Raw genomic sequence first — 20,205 nt, 5'->3', positions numbered from 1 at the left:
TATATGCATACACAGAATGTATATTTTTAAATAGAGTGGGTTTTAAGAGTATACTTGGAAGCCTCGGAGTCCCCTACAGACTGGAACAGGGTGACCCATGGACTTCTAGCCGAAGGCTCCCCTCCTTGGGGCTGCTCTGGGGAGAGACTCACAGCTGGACTTCTCTATCTGACCCTGCAATGTTAGCCTGCACCAATTACCCACAATGCTTTGCCCATACAAGACAGAAATAATGGAACTCACAGGAAGAAACAGTATTGATAACATACAGGCTTACAGAGACCAGGCCCAGTAATTACCATGAGACAGAAGCCTAGGGGTGGCGGTGCTTTGACTGGGCTGGGATTATTGAGAAATCACTTCTCTGCATAAGCATATGTAAAACGAGTGCTACTGAAAGTCGAAGGACAGCTTCCGGGGAGTCATGAACTCTTTCACGATCTCGTCTGTGACCTCCTTGCGCCGGGCCTGGTGCTCTGCGATCAAAGGCTGGAGAACCTCTATGAGCGTCTTCTTGAGCTCACCGGTGAGCATGGCTCCGCTGGTGTAATCCTGCCCAGAGGGAGATGGCCATGGTGAGAGATGGCTCCACATGCCCTAAGTGGCTCCTTCCTGCCTCAGCACACACCACCCATGCAGAGCCTGGCACGTGGGTGGCACTCAGAAGTGAGATCTGTCGTTACCACAACAATACCCTATGCCTTCAGCTACACTTTTCCTAAAACGGCTAGAAACCTGGCTCTGACAGTAACCATGACTTGGTCTCTCACACTGGAAGGGCCAATGGGGAGGGCAGTCCCTACCTCCAATCACACTAGGGTCTGTTCCCCCAAGCACTAAATGACAACAGTTCCTGGAAGCCTTATGGCTTCTGTAAAATCTTGCTAATTTTTTCTTCTTCTGATTGTAGTGCATCTGATTAAACAAATTTAATAAAGTAACCAAATCACAAAGCAGCAGCAAAGTAAAGAAAAAATCACCTACAAATTCCAGTGCCCAAAGGTGGGGCCCACTTTGGTGAATTTTCTTTACATTTCTTTCCCTGTGTGTTTCATTTAAACATAGTTAACCTCTCCCTGAGTTTTTCATTTGGTATCCTTTTTTCACTGTCATAGGCATATTTTCCTGTGTCACTAAAACTTTTTTTTTTTTTTTTTTTTTAAAGAAATGAGGGTCTTGCTATGTTGCCCAGGCTGCATTTGAACTCCTGAGCTCAAGGGATTCTCCTGTCTCAGCTTTCCAAGTAGAGGGATTACAGATGTCTGCCATCATGCCCTGCATAAGAACACTCTTTTAAATAGTTCATGCCTGCATAATAATCCACCCTGTAACAATTCTAATTTAACATTTCCTCTGTTTTATCAAGTCTGTGTGGAACTTTTTGCTATGATCATTTTCAACATCACGGGTGGAGAAAACTTTTTCTTTTTTTCTTTTTTTAGACGGAGTCTCATTCTGTCACCTAGGCTGGAGTGCAGTGGCACAATCTCGGCTCACTGCAACCTCCACCTCCTGAGTTCCAGTGATTCTCCTGCCTCAGTCTCCTGGGTAGCTGGGACTACAGATATGCACCACCATGCCCAGCTAATATTGTATTTTTTTGGTAGAGACGGGATTTCACCATGTTGGCCAGGCTGGTCTTGAACTCCCATCCTCAGGTGATCCACCTGCCTCAGCCTCCCAAAGTGCTGGGATTACAGGTGTGAGCCACTGCACCTGGCCAACTTTTTTTTATTTAGGATTATTTCCTTGGAAAAAATTCAAGAATGGGAAAACCTGAGGCAAAGCTCTGAACATTTCTGGGCTCTCTGTACCCAGTATCAAACTGCTCGCTGAGGCTGTGCTGATAAAACACTCTGCTCACGAGTGGGCTTGGAGCATCTGCTTCACAATCATTAAAAACAGCCAATGGCAACACAAGAGCCCCTACCAATTCTGTACTGAACTGTCTCAGCTTTGATCACGTTAACTGATATTTCTCCGATGACTAGTAGGGCAAGACTGTTTTGTGTGGCTACTAAATGAACAGTAATTATATCTGCTCTTTCGTGATTTGTTCACTAGGTTTCTGAGCATATTGTCTAAAAAACATGAGGGCGACTCTACTGTTTGCACCTTGTTTCAGTTGAGCACCTCCGACCAATGCTTTACGCCCAGCTGCTGGAGCCTTCCAGGCTCCATGGGCAGGAGCGGGTGGCTGGAGGTGGGCCGTGGGTCCTCAGGCCCCTGCTCACCTTCCTGATCTGTTCGAGCCTGTCGTCGTCCTCGAGGAAGAAGGTCAGGTACATAAAAGACACGTCCACATCACAGTTGCCTCCAAACTGCCTGTGCTCCTCGATGGTGTCTCTCCCTCCAGAAAATGCATGCTTATTGACCTGCACCAGAAGAGGACACAGAAACGCTCATCAGTCCTGCTCGTCCTGTGCCTGGACACTGGCTAGAAGCCCAAGTGCAGAAGTCAGAGGTGTGAGTGCTGTCAGATTCTGGACCCGAGGAAAGGCCAGGCACACTGCTGGCAGGGGGCTCACTGCTGTTCTTCCTGTGAAGGCTGGGTAGGAGCTGCCGTGGGGCTCACTGCAGGAGAGGTGGGGACAGATGAGCTTTGAACCCGCCTATCCTCAGAGACACAGGAGAATAGAAATGGCAAAGCTGAACTGAAACCTGGGGGAGACAAGTTCCTCAGGTGACAAGCTTCAGAAAAAGCATGGGTAAGGCCAGACATGGTGGCTTGTGCCGGTAATCTCAGCATTTTGGGAGGCTGAGGGAGGGGGAGGATCGATTGAGGCCAGGAGGTCAAGACCAACCTGGGCGACACAGTGAGCCCCCATCTCTGCAAAAAAATTAACAAATTAGCTGGTGTGGTGGCATCTGCCTGTAGTCCTAGCTACTCGGGAGGCTGAGGTGGAAGGATCGCTTGAACTCAGGAGTTGGGGTTACAGTGGACTGTGATTGCACCACTGCACTCCAGCCTGGGCAACGGAGGAAGTCTTTGTTTTTTAAAAAATAAAAATTAAAAAAATAAATAAATAAAAGAAAAAGGATGAGTAAGTCATCCTCCGAGTAAGGGAGATGGCAGGAAGGGCAGCCTGCTCTTCGGGATAGGTACTATCCCGAGTGTTAATGCGACAGGAAAGCAGCACCTAGTCCCTGTGGAAAGCAGAACAAGGCACAGGGTAAGGCAGTAAGGGAGGCAAACCCACGAGAAGCGAGCAGGTAGAGGGGCTGCAGACAGGTCTCCATTTACAAACAGGCAAAGCTGTAACAGCTGAAAAGCTCAGAAACACAATGACTTCTAGGAATTGTTGAAGATAATCATGGAGTAATTAGGGCTAATAAAAGCCAGAAAATAGGCAAAACTCCTTCAACATTCTTTCAATGATCACCTGAGAAACCGCTAATGTACAAATGTCACCCTATTTTTTTTTTTTTTTTGAGACGGAGTCTCACTCTTGCTGCCCAGGCTGGAGTGCAATGGCGCGATCTCGGCTCACCGCAACCTCTGTCTCCTGGGTTCAGGCAATTCTCCTACCTCAGCCTCCTGAGTAGCTGGGATTACAGGCACGTGCCACCATGCCCAGCTAATTTTTTTGTAGTTTTTTAGTAGAGACGGGGTTTCACCATGTTGACCAGGATGGTCTCGATCTCTTGACCTCGTGATCCACCCGCCTCGGACTCCCAAAGTGCTGGGATTGCAGGCATGAGCCACCGTGCCCGGCTTTTTTTTTTTTTTTTAAAGATAGGATCTCTAATCTGTTGCCCAGGCTGGAGTGCAGTGGTGCGGTCATAGCTCACTGTAGCCTTGATCTCCTGGTCTCAGGTTACCTTTCTACCTCAGCCTTCTGAGTAGCTGAAACTACAGGCGTGCCCCACCAGCCTGGCTAATTTTTTTGTATTTTTTGTAGAGACTGGGTTTTGCCATGTAGCCCAGTCTGGTCTTGAACTCCTGGGCTCAGGTCATCTGCCTGCCTTGTCCTTCCAAAGTGCTGGGATTACAGGTGTGAGCCACTGCACCCAGACACTTTTTTTAAATGGGAAAAAGGGTGGGCAGAATCAATAAATTCTAAGTTGATATGTTTAGTAAGTCTCCTTAAAATAATTCCAGAGCAGATTTCTAACTAGATAACTTGGGATCGTGCAGAAGAAAAAGATGAGTGTTGAGGCAAGGGCACCAGTCTCCATCTTGGCAGGACACTGCCCAGAGGCTGGAGAGGGAAAGCAGCAGTCACGTGAGAAGCTTGGGCAAGGCCCAGGCAAGTGGCTGGCACCGTGTGGCTGGCTGGTGAGCAGGCCCGTGGGGCTGAAAGAAAAAAGCTAATGAATGGACATTTACCTTCCCTTTCCTTGGAAAAAAAAAAAAAGAGAGAAGTTAGAACCAAAAACTATGGAACATACTGATAAACAGGAGAAGTAAAAACACTTAGTATTGGTGTCTCCTAGCACTGAAGTGCCTGATGGAGTCACTGGCTGTGTGATGGCCACAGCCCTCCCTGCTGGGCCCTGGGGAAGAAGCTAAAGCATCAGAAAGGAAGTCTGAGAACACAGCCTCCAGGCTCCAGGGGCAGTCTGAAGAGGGTATTAAAGGCCAGTTCCCAGCCCCTTATCTGAGAGGAGAACAAGGAAACTGGTGTCTGCCGCACGGTTTTCAGCACTCATCACCACCTGCACACTGCCCTCCCCAGGCAAAGCACCTTGTCCCATGGTGGGCATGCAGCAGATGTGCCATCCATGGAGGCTGTTAGGGTTGTGACACCTATTTTATCCCCAACAACCCAATGACCTCTGACCTCTGTAGTACTTTCTCCATCTTACGGGTGAAGGAAACCAGGCCCAGAGTGTCAGGAACCTACCATAAGTGACAGGGATTGGCAGGACCAGGCTGGCTTCTGGGATACCAGGCTTCTGGGTGGAGCTGGAGAACTGAGTGGCTGGTTCAGTTCTGCCTCCTTAACATGACCAGTCCTCAGTGATACAGGAAGCAGCCCACCAGGCCTGACTTACAGGAAGCCAACAGGAAAATGGGGGAGGGCAGTCTTGGGGGTGGGTACAGAGCACTGCTGTCAACAACTAAGATGATGGAAGTGGGTGACCAGTTCAACTCTGTGTGACAGGAAATGATGCCAAGTGGACACGGCAGGCTAAGGTGGTAGTTGGGATGCAGTTAGATCACACAGGCTGGCTATGTGCAGGTGGCAGGTACTCACTCAGCAAAGCCACCTCAGTCATCAGCACTGTGCTATTTTTATTTTTTTAATTTTAGAGATGGGGCCTCACTGTGCTACCCAGGCTGGGGTGCAATGGCTATTCACAGGCATAACAGTAGCTCACTGCAGCCGGAATCCCTGGGCTCAAGCCATTATCCTGAGTAGCTGGGACTATAGGCACTACCCTGGCTGAACCTGTTATTTTTAGGAGGAGGCTGGAGTATATATGCCCTCTTCTCTAGTGTGGAGATTCTGATTTTGGAGCTGAAGTCAGGCAGGGGGCCTTAGAGCGAGGGCTTGGCCGGACCCTGTTTTGCCCCACAAGTCACCTGCAGGCCTGTTGACCGTCTGTAGGCCTCTGTGTTTCCTGACCTCATGCTAACTGCTCATCTTTAGGGGTTTGCTGGTCCCTAAGTGAATGATAAATGCTCCAGATTCATAAACAACTCTTTCTTTTCTTTTGAGCTAGAGTCTTGCTCTGTCACCAGGCTGGAGTGCAGTGGTGCGATCTTGGTTCACTGCAACCTCTGCCTCCTGGGTTCAAGCAATTCTCCTGTCTCAGCCTCCTGAGTAGCTGGAACTACAGGCGCCAGCCACCACACCTGGCTAATTTTTGTATTTTTGATAGAGACAGGGTTTCACCATGTTGGCCAGGCTGGTCTTGAACTCCTGATCTCAGATGATCCACCTTCCTTGGCTTCCCAAAGTGTGGGGATTATAGGCATGAACCACCACACCTGGCTATAGGCAACTTTTTCTTTTTTAAAGATGGGGTTTCACCATGTTGGCCAGGCTGGTCTTGAATTCCTGACTTTGTGATCCACCTGCCTCAGCCTCCCAAAGCGCTGGGATTACAGGTGTGAGTCACCGCATCCAGCCCCATAAACAACTTTTTCAAAACAACTCTCAGAAGCAAAATAAAACAGCTGACTTTTCCAGTGGCACTTCTCTCCCCACTCTGCACCCTGTGCTCTGGAAGTTCCGACCAGAAGTGAAAGGGAAAGAAAGGGCCCGATTATACCAGCTTCCAACTGAGTGGAGAGAGTTGGTGGAAGCCATGTCTTAGAAAGTTTTGATATGAAAGGCTTCCCCATTGTCAACCAGAACCTGCTTGGGACTTTCCAGAAGGGTCAGGGGCAGTGACTCAGAGGGCACGTGACATGCCTCAAATACAGTTCCCAGTATTCCTACTGCAATCTTCTAGCCTGCAAACACAAACTTGGTTCCAAAGAAAATGTCAACTGCTTTGTATAACAGTCAGGCAAGTACATATACACTGGCAGTTGAGGAACCAGGCAACAGAACTGGGGCCCTGCAAAATAAGGAAGCTCAGAGTAACTTCTCCTTTTAGTTTCTCTAGTGATCTGTCAAACGTTTGCTGAGTGCCTGCTGTGTGCATCCCTCCTGGGGCCAGCAGGATTGTCCCGTGGAAGGATGTTTCTCAATTCTGTGTCTCTCGGTGAGAACACTCTCTGGGACAAAACCAGCTCCTAACCCCCACTTGGTAATGGGTGCTTACGGCCAGGAGAGCAGTGCCACTGATTCCCAGTGGGGGAAACTTGGTCAAGTGGCTGGGCTTCTCTAAGCCTCATCATCTCATCTTTAAAGAGAACAGCACCACCATCTCCCAGTGAGAATGAAACATGAGAAAACATAAATAAGGCACCTGGCCCAGCCCCTGAAACATAGCTGATGATCAGAAATATACACAAATCTTTTCCACTGTTTAATAACATCACACTAACTATAACTTTAAGGAAACTGCCATGACTTTGCTTCCAGAACAGTATTGGTAAAAAAGCAGAAAAGGAAAAAAAGAAAAAAAATTCAAAATGTTGCCCTAAATTAAAGGACACAAGACAAATTCACCTGCTTCGTCTGGGAAGGACAGGCAGTCTTGAGTTCTGCAGGGAGCACAGCTGGCAGTCCTGGAGTTCGGCATGGCTAAGGTGGCTGGGGCTCAATGCACTGTGTGGTGGTGTGTGTTTGCATGTGCCCCCAGGGTGTGTTTCTGCTCCCACTGGCTGCCCTCTGCTCACCTTGGTTTTGATCTGCTTGGCTGTGTCGGTGAGGAAGATGGAGGAGTTGGGGTCGCTGGCACTCATTTTGGTCTGGGCGCCCTGCAGGGCGGGGAAGAAGGTTGAGTGCAGCAGGGCTGGTTTAGGATAGCCGATCTTGGGGGCGACGTCCCTTGTCATTCTAAAGTAAGGATCCTGTGGGGAGAGTAAGGACCCTGATGAGGGTAGCTGGAACCAATGCCAGCTTTCAGCCATGAGCAGTCCCCGTGAGCATCCGCACAGAAGGCTCTCATGCTTCCAACTAAAGAAACTCACTCCCACCTCCCTTCATATCTTTCTTTCCTTTTTTTTTTTTTTTAAATTTTACTTTAAGTTCTGGGATACATATGTAGAACATGCAGGTTTATTACCTAGGTATACCTGTGCCATGGTGGTTTGCTGCACTCATCAACCCATCATCTAGGTTTTAAGCCTGTACGATTAGGTATTTGTCCTAATGCTGTCCCCCACCTTGCCCCCCACCCCCTGATTTCTTTCCCTTTTTTTTTGAGACAGAGTCTTGCTCTGTCACCCAGGCTCTTGCTGCAACCTGTCTCCTTGGTTCAAGCGAGGTTAGTAGCTGGGATTACAGTTGTGCACCAACACGAACAGTTAATTTTTGTATTTTTAGTAGAGACGGGGTTTTGCCATGTTGGCCAGGCTGGTCTTGAACTCCTGGCCTCAAGTGATCCACCTGCGTTGGCCTCCCAAAGTACTGGGATTACAGACCTGAGCCACTCTGCCCAGCTGCCCTTCATATCTTTCAACACCTCCTTTCTCTGCTGAAGAGTTTAAGAGGAACCTGCTGCCAATGCCCCAGACTTAGAGAGCCTTGGTTCTGCCTGCTGACCTGGTCAATGGCACATGGGATAAGGCACTGGATATCTGTCCTGTCTCCGAAGATCTGTGGGAATGAGTTGCTGAAGGAGGGAGCGGCCTGGATGGCAGGAAAACTGATCTTCCCTGAAAGTGAGCAAAAATATTTTTACACCTGAGATGAGTTCCTGTTCTGCTTAGTTAAAAACAGATGAACAAAAACAGATTTTCTCCCCATTATAAAATAATCATTAAAGAAGATCTAAAAAATATGGAAAAGTAGAAAGAAGAACAAACTGTATAGCTGGATTGTGTCTCGGTTCATCCATTTTCTTTAAGCATTTTTGTTGTGATCACACTGTATCCGGTTTTTCCTTGCCTTTTTCACTGTAATGACTATCCATGTGGTTACTAAGCATATTCTGTCCTGTCGATGTAGCATATAATTTAACCATTCTTTAACCATTGGGCATTCAGGTTGTTGCATCTCTAATTATCATAAGTTATGATGAATGTATTTTGGTGTTTAAAACAGTTGTTTATGTTTTGGATGTGGCTGCTGTTAGTACTGTCATTAGTATTTGGTTAGACCTGCAGAAGTGGAACTTTCAACTTCTCCATGGCCCCTGACAGGTGGTACCATGCCAGCCCCCACTGAGTGGCAGCACCCAGGCCCTGGGTGAGCTCAAGTGTTTCTGGGCCCTGGGCATGCGGCTGGCCCAGCGTGACCCTGCTGCTGTGGAGCACATGCCGCTGTGGCTTTGGCTCCAAGCAGGGCAAACGCTCCCCAAGGAGGGCCCCGGGAGCACATCCCAGGGAGCCGTCTCGGCTGGCAGGTATGATTGAAGGCCTCAAAGGCCTGCTAGGCCTGGGGCCATGAGCCAAAAATCAAGCAGAGGAGGAGATCAGAAGGTCCAGCCACAAGTCTCAAGGACCAAAAGTCTAAAAGTTGACAAGGCCAATGCATCTGAAAGACACATGGAAATTTACGGCCATGAAAGCATGCACACAGGAGGCAAGCCATGTGCATATCTGCTGGGGTGGAGCCATGGAAGGAGGGCAGGGTGGGTGTGGGAAGATTCCAGAAGACCTCGAGTCAAGACCCTCATCTTACATGTGGGGGAACTGAGGCCCAGGGAGACAAAGATTCCTTCATGGGCAGCAGACCCAGCTGTCCTCCATCACCCCTGGGCTCCACCCAAGGCCGCCCTACACTGACTAGGGTCCTACCAGAGCTGTTGGAAATCCAAAGTCATCCTTAGAAGCTGCTCAATGCTTTACACTAGCTCATCAGGTTCCAGGGCAACGACAACCCACCCATGCCTGGGTGTCCTGCTTAAAGAGACAGTTGCAAATGCTAACATTTCAGAGCAACTCTGCTCCTTTTTGAAGGGCATGGGGAGTGGGCCACAGGCAGCAGTAGGCCCCTTACCAATGGAGTCACTGTCAGTGAAGCCGAAAATGCCTTTCACTTGGTTGAAGGTAACATGCTTCTGAATCTTCACCACATTTTTGTAGAAACCTGGGCTCATCCTGCAAAGAAAATCAGAATCAAATTTCACTGAGGGCAAAGTCACAGTTGTTAAAATTAGATGCCAAAGAGTGGTGGCACCAGCCAGACTTGGGGCCACATTGCGGTCAACACATAAACACTAGGGAGGTGCCAGGAAGTTATCCGAAGGCAAAGATACCTGTGTCACGCAGAGCAGACACACGCTTACCGGTGGAGCTGACTGGGAAAGGCAGAAACCAGTATGACACCAACGTGAAGCAGACATACAAACAAAGCAAGAACACAATCAGATTCAGAGACTCGCTTACAGCACGAAAAATTTAAATTCTGCCAGAGTCAACAGTTCAGTGGGCTGTGGAACTCAAGTCTGGGAGCCCACAGGAGCTTCTCCGCTGAGACATACTGTGTTGTGGGAGACTATCTGCTTGTTTTTGGATGAGAGTGCGGATAGAAACCCATGGCCCGAGAAGGAGGAAGGCTTGTCACAGCGCAACTGGTCCTCCTCACCTCTGGCCACTGCTCCCACTGCTGTTTGGGAGGAACTGACCCTATCCCTAGCAATGGTCTAGGCCACAGTGGCTGATTCAAGCAACCCAATTCTCTCTTCAGGATGGTGAGGGATATAGCTTTGAGGCTTGGATCTGTGGCAGCCATTCTGCTTTCAGGGTGAACTAGACTGAAGCAAACAGAGGGATGTGGGGGTTTGGCAGAACTCAGAGTGGCTTCTTTTTTTAATTTTTGAAATGGAGTCTCGCTCTGTTGCCAGGCCAGAGTGCAATGGCATGATCTCAGCTCACTGTAACCTCTGCCTCCTGGGTTCAAGTGATTCTCCTGCCTCTGCCTCCTGAGTAGCTGGGATTACAGGTGCCCACCACAATGCTGGGCTAATTTTTGTATTTTTAGTAGAGACGGGGTTTCACCATGTTGGTCAGGCTGGTCTCAAACTCCTGACCTAGCAATCTGCTGGCCTCAGCCTCCCAAAGTGCTGGGATTACAGGCATGAGCCACTGCGCCTGGCCAAGTGGCTTCTTATAGTGCATCTTTGGACTACTCTATTCAATAGCTTTTCCTCCAAGCCCTACAGTGTGTCAGGCACTATGAAGGAAAAGGGGGAAGGCTGGTGTCTTTTAAGTGTTTCCACCAGGTGGCAGGAGCTGTGCTAGGTGTTGCATAAGTGTCAATACTGCCAAACTCCCCTTCAAAGTAGTAGCATTGCCTCCACTTTACAGTTAAAGACTAGGCTGAAAGAAGTTCAGGGTCATGGTCACAGGCCCAATGAGTACAGGGGCTGGGATCCCAACACAGGTTCGCCAGGCCCCAAAGCCAGTGCTGTTCTCACCACATCTTACCACTTTAGAAGAGTTTGGACTTTTGGCACAGGGTGGAGAACTACTGAATGTCTTTATGCAGGTGGGGTGGGGGTGTCAGGAGTGCAGGGACACTGGCAGTCTGGGCTGGGTGAAGCACAATGCTGGGAGGCCTGTAACAGTCAAGGTCAGTGCCAAGGTTCCGTCCAGGTTAACCAGAGGCAGCATGGGAGGGATGGACTGTGGCTTTCGCATAGCAGCTGGCTGAGTTTCAGGCCCTGGGGGGCACTGGAGACGGCAGGCGCAGTATGTGAAGGCGGATGCCAGGGGCACCCAGCATCCCCCTCACCCACTCAGCATAATGGAAACAACAGCGCAAGAGGACAACTGACTACGGCACTGCCTGGGAAGATGCAGCCTCTGCCTGCCTGCCGAGCAAGCCAGGAACACCACAGGCATGGAAAGGCCCTCCTGGGCACTGTAGCAGGCCTCACAGCCAGTAAGGACAGCAGCTGTCTGTCACCTGGGGAGATGGGCTGCAGCAAAGACTGCCTGCAGCCTTGGGATTGAGGCACCTGGGACACCCTAATCCCTACGAGGAGGGAAAGTCTCCAGTATCCCCAAACTGTGGCAGAACTGCAGCTCCGTGGTGCCTGATTGGTATTTCTTTTGTTTTTGAGACAGGGTTTCACCATGTTGGCCAGGCTGGCCTCAAACTCCTGACCTCATGATCTGCCCGCCTCAGCCTCCCAAAGTGTTGGGATTACAGGCGTGAGCCAATGCACCCGGCCTGACTGGTATTTCTGAGTTAGAGCACATTGCCTTTTCTTAGAAGACTGGTCATTACCTGTGGCAAGCCGCTGCCGCTGTGTTGGCTATAGGGTGAATACAGGCACTGCACCATCAGCATGTGTGATCCCTTCCTCAAGGGACAGCTGTACCCCTGCACAGCTGGGACAGACCCACCATGTAACAGCAGCCATACCAGTGCCCACACATGGAGGTTTCTCACTGGCTGCAGTGAACACACCTAACTGTATACCACATGTGGCTGAGTGACCAGTTACCCCAGCGAGGGCACCTGCCTTTCACTCTCAGACAGGGTTTAAAGTGGGAAGAGATTTTAAATGACAACATTTACTGAGCGCTCCCCAGGAGCACTTTACATGCAGTGCAGGCACTATCATCTCCTGACCACGGTCTTCTCTACCCCTGTCCTTTGTCTCTGTTATCACCATAGGACTCATTATCACCTGACTGATCACCTGTTAGCTGATCCTCCCCATTAGAAGAGAGGCTCTACACAGCTGCTAAGATGGTTTTGCTCCCTGCTGTACCCCCAGCATGACCCTGGCATATAGCAGATGTCCAATAAATATTGTAGAACAAATGAGCAGAGTGGGGAAAGCAGGCAGAGAGGAGCTCCTCCCATGCCCAGGCCACACAGTGGGTGGCCACCCAGTAAGGCACCTGCAACCTCTGCTATGCTGCCCGCCCCCCACCACCCAGCTCCTTACCTCACAGGAAGACGGGAGCTCAGACATTTAAGGACTTGCCCAAGGGAACAAGACCAGGCAGGGGCAGAGCTAGGTCTGGAACACAAGTTTTCAGACTCCCAGCTCAGTGCCTTTGCATTCCTCGGAGCCCCAACAGGAAGGCCTTTCTGGGCCCATTCTGGGCCCACGTGCAATGTGCAGGGGGAAATGCACTGGCTTCCTGCCTCACGGAGGCCTTGCCACCTCCCTCCCACTCAAACAAGGTGATGGCTGGTTCTGCTGAGTTTCCAGCTCCTTAAGACCAGGAAGGAGCTTTATGAAGCCAAAGATACAGATTTAGAGTTAAATTGAAGAAAGAAAAGTAAAATGCTCAAATGTTTAGAAGAAACTCTTAAAGTAAAATGTTTGGATAGAGGATTTAACCTTTAAAATGTCTCTCCTCACTTTAGGTTCAATATAAAATCCCTTTCAAGAAAGGATATCACAGACCCTTTTGATAGACTTACTATCTGGGTTTCATCTTTATTCTGTGTTTGTAAAGAAAAAGGAAGTTCTTGGCCAGGTGCAGTGGCTCACACCTATAATCCCAGCACTTTGGATGGTTGAGGCTGGCAGATCACCTGAGGTCAGGAGTTTGAGACCAGCCTGACCAACACAGTGAAACCCCGTTTCTAATAAAAGTACAAAAATTAGCTGGGTGTGGTGGTGGGCGCCTGTAATCCCAGCTACTCAGGAGGCTGAGGCACAAGAATTGCTTGAACCCAGGCGGCAGAGGTTGCAGTAAGTCGAGACTGTGCCACTGCACTCCAGCTTGGGCGACAGAGTGAGACTCCTTCTTAATAAAAGAAAAAGAAAAAAAAAAAGTTCTTATTGAGTGAAGGTGGAGGCTGGTCAGGAGCTGCAACTGCAGTTACCAAAGAGACGGCACAGGGAACAGCGGCCACTCTCCACATTCAGAGTGCTGAAGATGGGCTGCTCAGGTGGTGGTCTTTTCATGTGGACTGTTTAAAGGTCATCTACCCCATTGCGTGTCTACTGGCTGAATCTGCTTCATGGACTATTACAGGCACTCACTCCTGTCTCGCCACCAGCATGTACGTCCACCAAGGCAGGGACTCAGCTTTGCTTCTGTGGTGTCTGTGGGGCCCAGGAGGGGATGGGCCACAGAGAGCACCAATTCAGGAACTATGTGTCTTATCCACCTGCACCAGAGGTGGCAGAGGTGAGGCCCAGCATGATGGAGGACCGGAGAGGGGCATCTAAATTTGGCTGTGGGGAGGGAAAGCTCCTGGGAAAAGCTGATGCTTGATCATACCTTTGGAACAAAGTGTAGGAATTGGCTAAGTTGGGGGTGGCAGGATCAGGAGAGTGGGTGAGAATTCTGGGCAGCACAGAGGATGTACAAAGGAGAGGGATGTTGAACTGCCCCCATTAGGCAGGTAAGACACATAGTTTCTGAATTTGTGCTCTCTGTGGCCCATCCCCTCCTGGGCCCCACAGACACCGCAAAGCTGGAGGTAGCAGTGACGTTGGAGAGAACACAGGTCCAACCATGAAAGGGCTTTGTGCTAAGCGAAAGGTGAGAATTCTCACAGTCATCTAAGGAGGAGAACTGGGAAAGACCACAAGAGGAAGATGAGATTAGCTCTAAGTTCTAGGGAGAGCACTGGCTGCTGGGGGCAGTGGTGCAGTGAGAAAAGGATAGTGGCTACTGGGCAATGCCAGCAGCACTGCCTGGCTGGAAAGGGAGGAGCAGAGCCCACAGTGTGTCTCTGATGAAGTTCAATTAGTTGAATCATTAAATGGAACTGGGTGAGAGCAAGGAAATAAAGTGCCGTGAAAATTATACTAATAAGGCTGAGAGTGGGGGCTCACATCTGTAATCCTAGCACTTTGGGAGGCCAAGGCAGCTGAACCACTTGAGGTCAGAGTTCCAGACCAGCCTGGCCAACATGGCAAAACCTGGTCTCTACTAAAAATACAAAAAATAGCCCGGAGTGGTGGTGCATGCCTGTAATCCCAGCTACTGGGAGGCTGAGGCAGGAGAATCACTTGAACTTCCACCCAGCGGGTAGAGGATGCAGTAAGCTGAGATCACACCATTGCACTCTGGCAACAAAGTGATACTCTGTCTCAAAAAAAATTATGCTAATGATGACATCTCTGTTCTTGTCTGATCCCATTTCATGGACAAGGCTGCTATGACACGCAGCCACTAAATCCAGGTGCCAGGATCTGGATCCCTGTCTACTTCCCTTTCTTCAAGGATGCCACAGGGCCTCTACGCTCACATGGCAGAACCAAGAGAAGTAATTAAAAAAATCTAATAGGTAACATTATAAAGCTAACTTTTACTGGCTGACAGATGGCCAGATTTCCTATCAGGGCATGTATTACTCGCAATGGATTATAAAGCCACAACTAAGTTTTAAGCTCTTATAAAAGGGAATATTCTGGAGAGGCGGCCCTAAGCAAGTGTTCCTGTGCACACTGCTCACCTGCCTCTCTGGTGTCCCTCTGATCCTGCCTTGGCCTGGTTCCTGATGGTGAGCTAATATGGGAGGACCTGCTCAGAGCCCAGCTCAGGCTGCACAGAGGTAGCAATGAACCCGTTCCTCCTGGGGAATCACTTAGGGGAGTAGAGTACTATGCCTTAGGGGAGGAGTACCATGCCTTTAGGGGAACACCATGCCTTAGGGGAGGAGTACCACACCTTAGGGGAGTACGACGCCTTAGGGGAGGAGTACCACACCTTAGGGGAGTACCATGACTTAGGGGAGTACCACAACTTAGGAGCTCAAGACATATTTGTTGAGCTAAATAGCATTCTTCCTGTGATGGTTGACCAGAGTCTTATTTTTCTAACACTTTCTTGTAATCATGTGGAGTAAAACTTGAAGGATTTTCAGAACAAAATATTTTGGTCTATTAAATGGCTGATTAAAAGAACTAGACTGAGGAACTATGTAACCACTGAGTCTTCGCTCTGTGAGGAAAAGGTACATGAAAAGGGCGAAGACGTACTCTGGAAGACTGACTATCCTTGGTGAGAAACTGCAATGCAGGACTTCCTGGCACAGCTGGGGATGAAAATCTGAGATGCCATTGTGCTGTGGCTGAGCCCGTATTTTAAATTTCTGTAAATTTAATTATGGAGGCAATAATCGAGTCCTTAAGATATTGATATCACTTAATCCTTTCTATTTATATACACAGATTTTCACTTCTAAAATTATTGGTAAATAAAACCAATAGGCCGGGCGCGGTGGCTCAAGCCTGTAATCCCAGCACTTTGGGAGGCCGAGGCGGGTGGATCACAAGGTCAAGAGATCGAGACCATCCTGGTCAACATGGTGAAACCCCGTCTCTATTAAAAATACAAAAAATTAGCTGGGCATAGTGGCACGTGCCTGTAATCCCAGCTACTCAGGAGGCGGAGGCAGGAGAATTGCCTGAACCCAGGGGGCGGAGGTTGCGGTGAGCCAAGATCGCGCCATTGCACTCCAGCCTGGGTAACAAGAGCGAAACTCCATCTCAAAAAAAAAATAAATAAATAAATAAATAAAACCAATAAACCAGCTCATAGCATTTAATGAAGGAAGAAGAACATTTATCAGGCCTTAAGACCATTTCAGATATTTCGGATTTAGCTGTGGTCATAGCAACTTGACATCTGCCTCTACCTATTGAAAAAGGCAGCCAGGCATTTTCTCCTTACCCCATGTAGTCCAGGTCAGAGAAAATGAAAGTCTTGTTGATGTCAAAGCCACAGGCAATGATGTCCTTGGCATTCTCCACAGCATAGCCGTAGGCCTGGTCCAGAGTCAGGTCCTTCCACAGATACTTCTCGTCATCCGTCATCTGGATGACCAAGGGCACGTTAAACACATCCTGGAGCCACCTAAAGAAACATGGGGGAAGAAAGCTGATGTCTCGTCTCCCCTGTGGAGGAATGCCACTATGCATCTGAAAACATGATTCCTACTTAATGCAGGTTAAAACTTTCTTGCCTACAAAACCACAATTTGAATCATGATATGAATTTGACTTTGGATAATGATAAGGGCTACTACCATTTATTGACCAAGATGGCCCTGTATGCCCTGTGTTGGCTGCTCTATACACTTTGTTTTGAAACCTTACAATAGCTTTATGAGGCAGGTATCAGTCTCATCTTGAAGATGTGGAAACTCAGGCTCAGAGAAGTAGCTGGCCCATGGCCATGTGGACACGGAGCAGGATGAGAAGAGGAGCACGTCTGGCTGACTCCAAAGCTGCACTCTCCCCATCACTCCATGTTCCTCTGAAGTGAGCCCAGGAACAAAGTGAATGGAAGCCAAAAAAGTGCCAACTCTTGACATCTTGGCTGCTCAGCAAATGAACTAGCATGATCTTGTCAGTTCTAAACATGGTTTATAAGTAACAGTCTCAATTCACTAAGAGAGTAAGAAAATTCATAAGATCCAATACTTACTTTGTGAAAATAAATGGAATGAGGTGACCCACATGCATTGCTTCAGAAGAGGGGCCCCTGCCCGTGTACAGATAAAATGGCTTCTTATTTTCATAGGCATCAAGAACCTGATTCATATCTCTAAAGGAAAAAGGAGAAGAGGAAAAGTGTGATTTTCTGAGAAAAACATCAAAGCACTAGTGTACTTTTGGAAATGAAAAACAAAGACAGAGATGAAACAACATAGATAACTAGAGTTTGTTACCTTTGGTGCCTATGATATGAAAATGACAGGAAACTTCTACTGAAATGGTTTCTTCTATGAGTGTTTTAAAATATAAAATGTGCAGGTTTGGAATGACATGTTTAAAAGACGGATCTGGCTGTGCAGTTACTGGGGCTCTTGGAATCCCTCCAAACATCAGTGCTGACATACTATGAGCTTGGTCCACTTCCCTGGGGACACTAGGCCAACACCATACGATCCTTGCTCAGAATCACGCAGCTCGAGGACTCTCAGAGCAAGACCAGGCAAACTACATGGGACCATACAGTCCTGGCTTAGCAGGGAAAGTAAGAATTGTCCTCTAGGAGTTCAGAGGTCAAGTCCCCAGCTGGAGATCTGATCTGGGTCCCTCAGCCAACTTGGGACGAGGTATCTTCATCTGCAAGTCACTCTAGAGTCATTCCCCTCCCCATGAGGTTGCTTCCAGTCTCAGCTGCCTGGGCCCTGCCTCCAGAGATTGATTCAATGGATCTGAGGTGCTCTCTGGGAATGTGTAATTTTAAAAAGCTCTGTGAGGTTCCAATGTTCAGCAGGGTGGGAAACCAGCACTCCAGGATGAATGCCCTTTGTTTCTGGGTAAAGTGTCCCCAAACACAAGAGGAATATCTACTTTTTCCAGAGGTCTGGGTAGGAGAATCTAGAGAAGAGTATTCTGAAAGTGACTTCTCCTTACATTCCCCAAGACCAGGGTTAGTAGTGCTCATCTCTGGACTGATACAATTGTGGGTGTTTGGTTTTTGGGCTTAGTTTTTATTTTATTCCCCATGAAATGCTCACATGCTGCTTTTGAAATAAGGAAAGAAAATAATCCATAATTTTGGAAGTAAAGTATCCTTCTTTGGTTCTCACAATTAACTACATTAAACTTTTATGGCCTTACAGAAGAGAAAAAAAATGCAGTTGTCCCATGAGCTGCTGTTCCTGTGTTTACAGGAAGCATCTGAGAACACACTGTGTGCTTCGTCCTGAGGTGCTCCTGAGAAGTGTGCAGAAATTTACTGGGCTCCAATTTTGAGCTCATCTTTTATGAGGATGGGTTTCCAGCAGAGACTCATTCAGCTACTGACGGAACCCAGGCACCTGCCCACCACTTGAAGCTTGACTGTGCATGGTAGATCTCATTTAATCCCCAATTTTACAGATGACAAAATTAGATAGAGTGGCAGCCTGAAATTTGAGAATGGGCAAATGCCTCAGGTCCTATGCTTTCTTATGCCAAGAGGCTATAGGATTACTATACTGCAGTCAATAAATAAGTCATAAGGGCAGTGAGAAGAACCATGTAATACTAAGATAAAAAATGCTGACTACAAACCAACAAAATTAGTAAACTTTGAACCAAAGTGACTGGGGGTGGGGGTGGTGGAATAAAAGAGAAGACTCAAATTACCAAAATCAGGAATATAAGAAGGGGTATTACTACGAACCTTCTAGGAATGAAAAGGATTACTATATAAGGGAATACTAGGAATAACTGTATACCAATAAATAAGATAACCTTGATGAAGTAGACAAATTCCTAGAAACAAATTACTGAAACAAACCCAAGAAGAAACAGAAAATATGAACAGGTCTGTAACAAGCAAAAAGACTGAATTTAGTAATCAAAAAATTTCCTACAAAGAAAAGCCCCAAACCCCCTTTTCACTGGTAAATTCTATCAAATGTTCAAAAAAGAATTAACACCAATCCTTTGCAAGCTTTTCCAAAAAAACTGAATAAGAACTACATCCCAACTAATTCTATGAGGCCAGTATTACCCTGATACCAAACCAGACAAAGACATTAAAAGAAAACTGTAGACCAATATTCCTTATAAATGCAGATATAAAAATCCTCAGCAACTCACAAACCAAATCCAGCAACACATAAAAAGGATTATACACATGACTGAAAATCAACTGATTTTCAACACCATGATCAAGCGGGATTTGTTCCAGGAATGCAAGGTTGATTTAACACACAAAAATCCATCAATGTGATACACCATACTAATAGAATAGAGGCCAAAACCCACATGATCATCTCAATAAACACAGAAAACTCATTTGATAAAATCTAGTATCTTTTCATAATAAACACACTTTAACATGATGAAGGGTATATAGAAAACCCACAGCGAACATACTCAATGGTGTATATTCAGTCTTTACTGAAAGCTGGTCCCCTAAGATCAGGAATAAGAAAAGGATGCTCACTTTTACCACTACTATTCAACATCCTACTGAAAGTTCTAGTCAGAGAAATTAGGAAAGAAAAAAAATCCAAATTAGAAAAAAGGAAGTAAAACTGTCTCTAATAATAGGAGATATAATCCTATATGTAGAAAATCCTATACGATCTGCAAAAAGAAAAAAGCATTAGAACTAATAAACTCAGCAAAATTTCATGATATAAGATTGATACACAAACATTAGTTGTATTTTTTTTTGGTTTTGAGATAGAGTTTTGCTCGTTGCCCAGGCTGGAGTGCAATGGCGTGATCTTTGCTCACTGCAATCTCCGCCTCCCGGGTTCAAGCAATTCTCTTGCCTCAGTCTCTTGAGTAGCTGGGATTACAGGCACCCACCACCATGCTGGGCTAATTTTGTATTTTTAGTAGAGATGGGGTTTCACCATGGTCAGTCTGGTCTCGAGCTCCTGACCTCAAGTGATCCACCTGCTCAGCCTCCCAAAGTGCTGGGATTACAGGTGTGAGCCACCGTGCCTGGCCATCAGTTGTATTTCTATCTAGTAGCAATGAACAATCTGAAAATGAAATTAAGAAAACGCCATTTACAATAGCATTAAAAAGATAAAATCCTTATGATTTAATCAAAGTGCATAGCAAAACCTATACACTGAAAATTACAAAATATCAAAGAGCCGGGCGCGGTGGCTCAAGCCTGTAATCCCAGCACTTTGGGAGGCGGAGGCGGGTGGATCACGAGGTCAAGAGATCGAGACCATCCTGGTCAACATGGTGAAACCCCGTCTCTACTAAAAATACAAAAATTAGCTGGGCATGGTGGTGCATGCCTGTAATCCCAGCTACTCAGGAGGCTGAGGCAGGAGAATTGCCTGAACCCAGGAGGCG

The 20,205-nt window shown here is 47.5% G+C and overlaps 1 protein-coding gene across 5 annotated transcripts in view; it reads right to left on the bottom strand.

The window, feature by feature from the left end:
* WARS1 (tryptophanyl-tRNA synthetase 1) overlaps positions 1–20,205 on the bottom strand; it is a 39,651-nt gene continuing 19,446 nt past the window's right edge. For 4 of the 5 annotated variants that reach the window (XM_032287402.1, XM_032287401.1, XM_032287405.1 and 1 more), the window contains 7 exons: positions 16,865–16,984; positions 16,109–16,291; positions 9,507–9,607; positions 8,109–8,221; positions 7,241–7,414; positions 2,235–2,375; positions 1–552 (listed from right to left, as the gene is read on the bottom strand). In XM_032287402.1, the coding sequence (XP_032143293.1) occupies positions 391–552; positions 2,235–2,375; positions 7,241–7,414; positions 8,109–8,221; positions 9,507–9,607; positions 16,109–16,291; positions 16,865–16,984 (994 nt within the window). In that variant the 3' untranslated portion in view covers positions 1–390. The remainder of the gene's footprint in view (positions 553–2,234; positions 2,376–7,240; positions 7,415–8,108; positions 8,222–9,506; positions 9,608–16,108; positions 16,292–16,864; positions 16,985–20,205) is intronic. The other variant, XM_032287403.1, reaches the window with a different exon arrangement.

Source organism: Sapajus apella, unplaced genomic scaffold, assembly GCF_009761245.1.
Source record: "Sapajus apella isolate SASKATOON/1434 unplaced genomic scaffold, GSC_monkey_1.0 scaffold20, whole genome shotgun sequence".
Lineage (NCBI taxonomy): Eukaryota > Metazoa > Chordata > Mammalia > Primates > Cebidae > Sapajus > Sapajus apella.
Note: the sequence above shows the minus strand (reverse complement) of the source record. Positions and strands in the feature narration are given on the sequence as shown.